The sequence below is a fragment of the Galeopterus variegatus genome, unplaced genomic scaffold (assembly GCF_000696425.1).
Source record: "Galeopterus variegatus unplaced genomic scaffold, G_variegatus-3.0.2 Scaffold97, whole genome shotgun sequence".
Classification (NCBI taxonomy): Eukaryota; Metazoa; Chordata; class Mammalia; order Dermoptera; family Cynocephalidae; genus Galeopterus; species Galeopterus variegatus.
This window is the reverse complement of record NW_007726208.1, coordinates 945,140-956,473: the sequence shown is the minus strand read 5'-3', so window position 1 is coordinate 956,473 and position 11,334 is coordinate 945,140. Positions and strand designations below refer to the sequence as shown.

At 34.6% G+C, this 11,334-nt stretch overlaps 1 protein-coding gene across 1 annotated transcript in view; it reads left to right on the top strand.

Moving 5' to 3' along the window:
• Positions 1-11,334, top strand: part of MTMR2 (myotubularin related protein 2) — a 125,411-nt gene that overhangs the window by 71,594 nt on the left and 42,483 nt on the right. The window contains exons 3-5 of the mRNA XM_008583413.1: positions 1,934-2,009; positions 8,127-8,221; positions 8,379-8,489. Coding sequence (XP_008581635.1) covers positions 1,934-2,009; positions 8,127-8,221; positions 8,379-8,489 — 282 coding nt within the window. The remainder of the gene's footprint in view (positions 1-1,933; positions 2,010-8,126; positions 8,222-8,378; positions 8,490-11,334) is intronic.

The window sequence follows — 11,334 nt, the reverse complement described above, 5'->3', positions numbered from 1 at the left end:
AACCACAATTTTTTTGAAGTTCTTACAACAAGCAAATGGAAAGGACATGCTAGGGTGGGAGCGGGGAGAGGGAGGAGGGAGGGAGGTTTCGGTGATGAGACGTAATAATCAACTACATTGTATATTGACAAAATAAAAATTAAAAATAAATAAATAAAAAATAAAACTTACATATGTAGATTACATGCGTGGCTCATGTTATATTTCTGTTGGTTATTCAAAAGTGTGTAAGATAGGATATCTCTTCTAGGCATCTGGTAGGGAACAGGACTGACAGGCAATTAGAGTGGTGTGGTGAGTGAGATAGGATCTCATGCACAGGAGACATCTAAACCAGTTTTGAAGGCCTGTAAAAGGTCTTTAAGGCAACAGTAGTGTCTTGTTTTTTCTTCTGTTTTACCCTCTTTTGAGGTCTCTATGTCTGCTTTTTGTTTAGAAGAAAATAAAAGTCACAAACGAATTAAAAATTTTTTGGAAGTCTTTATTTTAGTGGTATTGGGTAATCAATCTAATGAAACAAATCAAAGTTAAAGAAGGCCTGAATTTGCTTACCGAAGCCACTTCTCTTTGTCCTCTCTCCCCAAACACTAGCTTAGACAACCAAATGGATGGTAGTGCCATTTGTGAAGTATGGAACACAAATCAGTGTTAGGTCTGTTAAGTTCAAGATACCTGTGGTATACATTCAGATGGTGATTAACATTAAGTAGTTGAGTTATGGAACTAGAGCCTAGAAAAAATCTCAACTGGCAATACAGACTGAAGTTTAAGTAATAGGTAGATATGAGATCCTAAGGAATTGAGTAAAGTGAAAAATAAGTTAATGACAAATCCATTAACCAAAATAAGTTAATGAGGAACAGGGAGGGTAAGGAAAAGGAACATAAAGGCCACTGGCAAAGAATGGCCAGAGAGCGAGGAGGAGTTCGTTGTGTGCTATCAGGAGTTTATTGTGTGCTTCCAAGAAGCAGTAAGCATAGACAGTGTGAAATGTGGCTAAGAGATAAAAATAGAGACTGAGAAATGTCCATTGTCTTTAATAATGAGGTGAAAACAGGTTCTCTGGGAGGGTTTGAGTTAGGTGCCAAAGCTAGATTGCAGAAGGTTGAAGAATTCATGAGAGGTGAAGAATTGGAATCAGAGACTTACTGTTTGGCAGGGAAGGGGAGGTAGTGGGAGGAGGGAAGATTTTTGGTAGCTCTTGATAGATATATTTAAAATAGGACAACTTGGTATGTGTGTATTTGTGTGTGTCTGTGTCTTCTCTGGGTTGTAACTCCTTAAGAAAACTTTCTATATCTGCATTTTTGGAATACAGTGCTGCATCCCTCACAAGATAACTACCCAATAATTGTTGATCGTGGTTTTAATTTTAATTAGTATCTCTTTTTAAACAAGATTCTTTATCAACATTATTTCCAAATTCTCTAAACATTAAATTTACATAAGGGCTTAATTTTATCCTAGCTTAAATGCACTATGACCCTTTTGTATGGCTTAATGAAAAGGGAATGGGCTTTGGAGTCTTTTATAACTATAATTCAAATCCAACCTCTGGCACTTTAGCTATGCGATCTTGAACAAATTAATACCACTTTTGGCCTCTTCTTTCTCATCTGGGAAGTGAGGATATAACTCTTCCTTTATTGTTAGGCTTGTAGGATTCAGTGCGAAAACATGTTAAGTTTTTTTGTATATGAATGTAGTGTTTTGATATGAATTTGGCACTCAGTAAATGCTTCATAGTAGAACAACAACTTTATATGTTATACATGCCAGTATTGCAGTTTTTATAATTTGATTTAAAGTAGTATATGTGATATGGTGTTATATTTTAAATAAGAGGAACATTTAGTTGAAATTTGAGTGAAAAATTAACCTTTGAATAAAAAAAAAAATGTTTCTTTTCTTGCTGCCCCTCCTCCCCTTCCAGGTCCTGAGGGAGTCAAACAAATTAGCAGAAATGGAAGAACCACCCTTGCTTCCAGGAGAAAATATTAAAGACATGGGTCTGTAATGGTATTTTTTGTTTAACTTCCTTCTCCCTTCTGACTGTGGAGGTTTCTTAGTACTGTCAGCATACAGAGAAAACACTGGCTGTCAGAGACACCTCCTGTCCAGCAGTCTTCTTTACTTGCACCCTTCCCAACATCTTAGTGTGTTCTGCAAGCTAGGCCTGGACCTGCTGGTAGTGTTCAAGTTTGGACTACTGGGAAGCATGCAAATTAAATTATATTTTACCCTCGTTTGTTTTATTTCTTTGAAAGTAGGTGACTTTTTTTTTTTAAACTGTTGCTGAATTCTGTTAAGGAAAATTTCATTATTTTGACTTACTGCATTCAGATACTGGGTTGCCTAGATAAAAACATGGAATTGTCACTTTATATAAGTAATTTTTCTAAAACACATTTTGTCTTGTTTGCCTCCGTTATGTTTTTCTTCTCTGAATAAACTCAGGCAATTTTTTTTGGATGAAAGTATTTCACATCCTTTGCAAAGCAAATCATTTTTGTACATAGGTGCCTTTCTCTGTCTAGACTAATACTTATAATGTGGACTGAAAACTGAAAATGAGCATATAAAATGTGTTTTTGTCCTCCTGCTTTTGCTTTGTTTCATCTGTGTGATAGTCTACAAAATACTAATAGTTGATAAATAATATGTTAAGAGAATGAAGTAAATTATTTTTTAGCCAAAGTGTATACTATCTTTCATTTTATTATTAATAATAATTTTTAAACAGAATTTAAGAAATGCTTAATTTTCTCTGGCTAGGTGTCATTTCCTTGTATAAAAATAAGCAAGCCAAAGGGGGGAAACTATTCTTTAAATGGGTTGTTATTACCAACTAAATTTAGCCGCTCCTTTATTTTTTTGGGCAGCTGGCCATTACTGGGACCTGAACCCTTGACCTTGGTGTTATCAAGACCATATTCTAACCAACTGAGCTAACCAGCCAGCAAAAATTTAGGTTCTTAGCACTTAGTGTGATATTTGTCTCTTGCTATTGACTCTTCTTTAAAAACCTCCACAGTATTTTTTCCTACTCAGCCTATGTATACACTAAACTCTCTATCTGCTCAACTACTTATAGAGTTAGATATATATTACCAGCAATTATTGAGTGCTTACTGTCATAGTTAATCATTCTTAGAGTAATATTCTGAGAAACATATTAATCCGTTTTCTAGATGAGGAAACTAAGGCATTAGGGAGATTACTCAGCTAATAAAGCTATATCTAGCATTGTGAAAATTTCTTTTTTCTTACATTGAACCTATTGTCCATGCTGCTTCCACTATGCTATATGGTCTTATAAAAGACTATCAAGTTATCACTTGGTCCTTCTCTTTTTTTAATATCAACACTTCCTAGGACTTCATCCATGACCTGTTTACCTTTTCCCTTGTATATACTCTTTACAGTTGATCATATCTAATTTAGTAACTTTACCTACCATATATTGGCTGCTGACTCCAAAATTTGTATTTTCATTCTGAACCTCTGTCCTAATGCATGTAAACAAATGCTTCTGTCTTTGACACGTGCCCTTCCATATCCCATAGGAACCTAATACCCAACATCTCCAAAACTGAAATCATCACCTTTAACCCCAGCTTACTTTTTTCTTACATTCTCTCTCTGTTGACATCAATACTAGTTTTCCATTCACTCAAGTCAGAAATCTGGTTGTCATTTTACACTGTTCCTTTTTTCTGAGTTCCTTTTTCCCCCTAAGAAATAGATTTTATTTTTATAGCAGTTTTAGGTTTACAAAGAAATTGAGCAGAAGGTACAGATAGTTCCCACCGCTCCCCCACCCCCTATATGTATATTTTCTCCTATTGTTAACTTGTTACATTAGTGTGGTACATTTGTTACAATTGTGAACCAATAGTGATATACAAGAGCACTTTAAAAAGTTTGTGGAAAAATTGGATTAAAGATAATACAATCATTTCATGAACTTTTCAAAGACCTCTTGTATTAATATTAACTCAGTTTTACATTTTCCTTTTTATGTTGTACAGTTCTGTGGTTTTGCCAAATGCACAGTTTCATGTATTCATCATTAAAGTATCATACAGAATAGTTTCACTGCCCTAAAAGTTCTCTGCACTCCACCTATTTGTCCTTCCTTCCTTCCCCGAAACCCTGGCAAGCACCAATTTTTTTTTTTTTCCCCATTACCTCAAACATCTCTGAACTCTTAACATATAATCAGTTACCAGATCTGGAGGAGTCCACTCTAAGAATTTCTTGAATTTATATTCTCTCCATTTTCATAAACACTTGTTATAATATTTATGCGTTTTGGATTTCAGGAACTTATGAGAAACTTCAAATGGAAATATCCAATAAACAGAAATGGGAGCTTAGAAGAAAAATCTAGATTTGAGGTCCATATTTGGGAATCATTAGTTGAAGATGACAGGAGGAAAATAACTCAGAGAATATATGGAATGAGAAGAGGGACATTAACATAGCTTTGATAAACACTAATATTTTATAGTTATATGGGAGAAGAGGAACAAGTGAGGGAAACTGAGGAGGGAAGAGAGCGTGTACAAGACAAATTGGAGAGAGCCAGTCTAGGCACTTACCTTTGTCAAGAATATTCAGTTTACTTCCCCACTTCTGTATCTTGGATTAAGTTCTTCTTTTGCCTTAGGTGCTTTGTCACCATCTCTACCTATCTAAAGGATAGCTGCCATGGGGAGCAACTCCGATGCTTATGCTCCTTGAACACTCCTCTGACCCCATGGCTGAATAGCCTTTCCTTACTCTGTATACTTAGAGTATGTTTTTCTGTCTCTCTTTCTGTACATGTTGCATGCTGTCATTTGTTACACTTATTTGTATATGTTTATTATCCTCATAGATGTGTATTCTCAAGGTAATTTTGGTATACCTTACAGAAACTATTATGAATTCTTTTTCTGATCTCAGTGAGAATTTGAGAGGATTAGTAGATCTAAGAATCTTTTGGTACCACTAGATAGTGTTATTATGGAAAAACTGACAGGAAATATAATTTTTAAAATATCCTAATTTAAAATCATCTACACAGACTTGATTATTGTGCAAAAAAATTAAATTTAATAGGAAAAATGTCTAAAGTTAGGGTAAACTTCCATATATTTTTTCATGTAAAAAAGACCTTGGAGTTTTAGTTGGCTTTATATAAAGGTTTAGATTTTTTTTAAAAAAGTTAAAGCAGTGTCAGGAGCATCAACAGAATGCTTTAGGAAAGTAACAGAGCATTATGGCCTGGCTACCTCAGGAGTAGAGGTACCGGCAGATGGCAGGAATTCAGCCTTTAATGCATGAGGCAGATGTTAAACAGACTGTGCTAAGTTAGTAGCTTAGCTTAGTGATAGGAGAGAAGGAAGCATGATGTGGTGGAAAGAGGTCTGAGTTTTTAGTCAGAGGAATTGGATTAAAGTTTTAATCATAGCAGTTACTGGTTGTGAAACAATAAGTAATTTATTTCACTTTTCTGAGCCCAGGTACACTCATCTAAAAATTATGGATAATTATATTCTTTTATTTAGGGGTTGTTAAAAAAAAAAAAAGTTCAGGTACACTCATCTAAAAATTATGGATAATTATATTCTTTTATTTAGGGGTTGTTAAAAAAGTTAAATGAGTTACTCTGCTAAAAATTGCTTTTTAAAAAACTCTAGAGTGCTAGGTTGGATGGCCGGTTCGCTCACTGGCTGAGCGTGGTGCTGACAACACCAAGTCGAGGGTTAAGATCCCCTTACCGGTCATCTTTTTAAAAAAAAAAATAAATAAATAAATAAAAAAGTTAAATGAGTTACTCTGCTAAAAATTGCTTTTTAAAAAACTCTAGAGTGCTAGGTCCTCCCTCCCCCACCCATCCCATCAACATCATATCTGTTCACTTGCCTTAACAAGTTCAAGGAATTGTGATTGTTTTGCTTCTTCCCCTCCCCCCCTTCATTTTTATATTTACTTATTTATTTTTATTAGCTCCCACAAATAAATGAGAACATGCAGTATTTCTCTTTTTTGTGCCTGGTTTATTACGTTTAATGTAATTTTCTCTAAGTCCACCCATGTTGCTGTGAATGGTAGTATTTCATTTTTTTTAATAGCATAGTATTCCATTGTGTAGATGTACCACAGCTTCCTTATCCACTCATCCAATGATGGGCATTTAGGCTGGTTCCAGCTCATGGCTACTGTAAATAGTGCTGTAATAAACATGGGAGTACAGGTATCCCTTCCACATGATGATTTCCATTCTTCTGGGTTTATACCCAGCAGTGGAATAGCAGGGTCATATGGTAGATCTATCTGTAATTGTTTGAAGAACCTCCATACCATTATCTGTAGAGGCTGAACCATTTTGCAGACCTACCAGCAGTGTAGGAGGGTTCCTTTTTCTCTGCATTCTCGTCACCATTTGTCATTTTCAGTCTTTTGGATATTAACCATCCTAACTGGAGTAAGATAGTATGTCAGAGTGCTTTTGATTTGCATTTCTTGAATGCTGAGTGATGTTGAGCATTTTTTCATGTGTCTGTTGGCCATTCATACATCTTCCTTTGAGAAATGCTATTTCGTATATCTTCCTTTGAGAAATGCCTATTTAGCACCTTTGCCCATTTTTTAATTGGGTTACTTTTTTCATTTGCTATTAAGTTGTTTGAGTTCCTTGTATATTCTGGTTATTAATCCTTTGTCAGATGTATATTTTGCAAATATTTTCTCCCACTCTCTCAGTTGTTTGCTCTGTTAATTGTTTCTTTTGCTGTGCAGAAGCTTTTTAGTTTGATATAATCCCATTTGTTTATTTTTCCTTTGGTTGCTTGTGCTTTTGGGGTCATATTCATAGTCTGTACCTAATCCTACTTCTTGGAGTGTTTCCCCTATGTTTTCTTTAAGGAGTTTTATTGTTTCAAGGCATATATTTAATTCTTTAATCCATTTTGAGTTGATTTTGGTATATGGTGAGAGGTATATGTCTAATTTCATTCTCCTACATATGAATGTCCAGTTTTCCCAGCACCATTTACTGAAGATGTATTCTCTTCCCCAGTGTGTAGGCTTGGTTCCTTTGTCAAAGATCAGATAGTTGTAGGTGAGTGGGCTGATTTCTGGATTCTCTATTCTGTTCCATTGGTCCACGTGTCTGTTTTATTGCCAGTACCGTACTGTTTTGTTTACCATAGCTTTGTAGTATAGTTTATAGTCAGGTAGTGTTATGCCTCTAGCTTTATGTTTTTTGCTCAGGATTGCTTTGGCTATTCATGGTCTTTGTTCTTCCATATGAATGTTAGGATTGTTTTTTCCAATACTGAGAGAAATGTCATGGAATTTTGATGGGGATTGCGTTGAATCTGTAGATCACTTTGGGTAGTATGGGCTAATGTATGGTTTAAAAAGCATTAATGCTGTGTAGATTCATCATTTATCATTTAATAAAATGTTGCTTGTGATTATTTTTCTACAAAGTTGTGTATCGGTTGCTTGGTCAGGAATATAATATCCTTTTATAATACTGATATTTTGTATACAAATTATATTTTGTATACATTTGTATATATTTGTATAACTAATTATATTTTGTATACATTTCATTTTAACTACAATATTTTTCCCAGAACTATAATCAGATTAGGAGTTTCTGGTATATATGTTTTAGGTATTGTATTTTTAGAAGAATGTCGCCAAACTGGACTGTTGCCAGAGGAAGACCAGGAGATTACTGAGGTGGTCTAGGAACTGTGATGAGATGAACAGTGACTGTGCCTTGACACATTTACTTTTATTACCACCATTACCAGCACTCCTTCACCCCGCTACTCCAACCACCATGCCTATTTTATCCAAGGGGATAATAGCCATCTTTGTTTCCTTCTGTTCTGTTTCAGGGGAAGAGAAGTCCCTCCACCTCTTCAGTCCTTCCTATTTATTCTATAATGCATAGTGCAGGGTTGGAAGCGTGGATTAGGTTTCTAAGGTGTCTTGGAATCATTGATTCTGTGATTTCTGAGCATAAATTAGACTAGCAATCAGAACAATTTTATAAGATAAGAAAGTAGTATTTAATAGCACATAATGTATGGTAAAATATGGACTTTTTACCTTTTCAGCCAAAGATGTAACTTATATATGTCCATTCACTGGTGCTGTACGAGGAACTTTGACAGTCACGAATTACAGGTTATATTTCAAAAGCATGGAACGGGTAAGACTTGTTGAATTTGATTTTTGTATGTATGTGTGTGTTGTTCATATCCAGTTTTGTTCATTTTTGATCATTTCTAATTAAATGATATCTGATTAAGATTTTTGTCAGCTATAATTATACAGTATCAATTTTGTTTTTTCTTTCCTTCCCTTAGGACCCCCCATTTGTTTTAGATGCTTCTCTTGGTGTGATAAGTAGAGTAGAAAAAATTGGTGGTGCTTCAAGTCGAGGTGAAAATTCTTATGGACTAGAAACTGTGTGCAAGGTAAATGTTATAATTTGTATGTGATTTTGTTTAGTTTGAAAAACTTTCTATTCAGTAGACCCTCTGTTTAGAAACTGGTTTCCAAAATATCAGATGGATTTCATTCTAGAAATGTCATTCTAGTAGAAGAAAAAAAAATTCAGCCATAAGAGAAAAGATGATTCATGACTTACACTTAATTATTTTGGACCTAATTTAGTCTGCATATTTCAATATGCTCACAAATTCATAGCAACTTATTTTTATAATGACCTTCTTTAACGTGCATAGTACTCTACAGCATATAAAGTACTTTCACATTTATTATTTCACTGTGAGCCTCATAAAAATTCTGTGAGTTAAGCACAATAGACATTATTACCTTTAATTTACAAATTAGAAACATAAAATGTAGAGCATTTAAGGCACAATACTTTTGTTCTGAATGTTCAGTTTCACTAGTTATCGCCGAAAAGCAATTAAATGAGATACAATTTTCTCCTGTAAGATTGACAGATTAAAAAGAATAAGATCCATACTATTAGACTTGAATTTATTTACTATTTCTTTTCTGTTGGATATTATGCAGCTTTGAAAAATAGCAATATGTTATTGACAGAAAAAGGTATACATAATGATTGTTAAGTAGAAAAAGAAGTTCTAAATCCATTCCTGCACATACACACACACAATCACTTAAGAATCTAAAGGGATATATGAAAAGATTACATTAATATTTGTGTGCTTGATTTCTATTTTCTTCTTTGTGATTTTTATATTTTCTAATTGTAAAAGTTCTGATATGTGTGTATCATGGTCAAATAAGGATTTTTTTTAACATACCAAAATTTATAGGATGCTGGGCTCCTGCAGTGCATAGAGGAAAATTTATACTTGTAAACTCCTATATTAAAAATAAGAAAAATCTCCATCAGTAATATAGACTTATGCCTTAAGAAAATAGAAAGAAAAGAAGAGCAAACTAAACCAAAAGCAAATATAGGTAGGGAAGGAAATAACAATGCAGAAATATGTGAAAAAGGGAATTAAAGAACAACGCCAGAAGTTGATTCTTTAAAAAGATCAACAAAATTTGCAAACCTTAGACTGACCAAGAAAAAAAGAGAGAAGACTGGAATTACTAAAATTGGAAATAAAGTGGGGGCATTACATTGTCATTATGGTTTTTTGTGGTGGCAAGACTAAATTTCTTTTTCTTTCTCATTTGCATTTTTGTTCTACCAGTGGGTTTTGTTCTTTCTTGTCTGTTCGTGGTGGTGATTATCATTTTTCAGATTTCAGATGTAGGACTTCCTTGAGGATTTCTTTTAGGGCTGGTTGTATGGTGGTGAACTCCACAGATTTCGTCTGTCTGGAAAATACACTATTTTTTCCTTGTTTCTGAAGGATAGCCTTGCTTGGTATATTATTTTTGGCTGGCAGTTTTTTTCTTTTAGTATTTTGAATATATCATCTTATTTTCTTCTGGACTGTGGAGTTTCTGTTGAGAACACTGCAGTTAGTCTGATAGGGGCTCCCTTATAGGTGACTTGATGCTTTTTTCTTGCTTCTTTTAAGATTCTCTCTTTGTCTTTGAGCTTTGCCAGTTTGGATATAATGTGTCTTGGAGAGGATCTTTTTAGGTTGAATCTGTTTGGGGATCTTTGAGCCTCCTAAATCTAAAGGTCTGTGTCTCTCCCCATACCTGGGATGTTTTCTGCTATTATTTCATTGAGTAGTTTTTTCATGCCTTTTTCTTTCTCCTCCCCTTGTGGAACATCCATGATTCAAATGTTTGTGTGCTTGAGGTTGTCTGTTAGCTCTCTTAGATTTTCGGAGAGAGAGAGAGAGAGAGAGAAAGAGAGAGAGAGAGAGAGAGAGAGTGTGTGTGTGTGTGTGTATTTTTTTTTATTTTTATTTTTTTACATACATTGGCAGTTATCGATTCTGTTCCTAACACATATTTCTGTCCAGGCCTTTATTCTGGTGGGCACCATTGTTAAAATTTGTACATAATGCTTTTAAAACCATTACTGGTTAAAAACAAGGTTGGTAGAAAAAAGCATCACTGTTTCTCTGTGAGAAGTGGAGTAAATTGTTTAGCATATTTATTCTGAAGTTTTAACATTTTTTAAAATTTAATTTAATTTTATCAATATACAGTTTGGTTAATTATTATGGCCCATTAAAAAAAACTCCCTCCCCTGTCACTCTCCCTTATTCCTCCCAACAACCTCATATCTGTTCGCTTGTCGTAGCAACTTCAAGGAATTGTGATTGTTGTGTCTTCTTCCCTCCCCCCCCCAGTTTAATTGTGTGTTTATTTATTTTTACCTCCTACAAATAAGTGAGAACATGTGATATTTCTCTTTCTGTGCCTGTCTTGTTTCACTTAATATAATTTTCTCTAGGTCCATCCACGTTGATGCAAATGGCAGTATTTCATTCTTTTTTATAGCTGAGTAGTATTCCATTGTGTAGATATACCACATTTTCCATATCCAGTCATCTGATGATGGACATTTGGGCTAGTTCCAACTCTTAGCTATTGTAAAGAGTGCTGCAATGAACATTGGAATACAGGTATACCTTCAACTTGATGATTTCCATTCCTCTGGGTATATTCCCAGTAGTCGGATAGCTGGGTCATATGGCAGATCTATCTGCAATGTTTGAAGAACCTCCATACCATTTTCCATAAAGGCTGCACCATTATGCAATCCACCAACAGTGTATGAGATTTCCTTTTTCTCTGCAACCTCGCCAGCATTTATCATTCACAGTCTTTTGGATATTAGCCATCCTAACTGAGGTGAGATGGTATCTCAGTGTGGTTTTGATTTGCATTTCCCGAATGCTGAGTGAT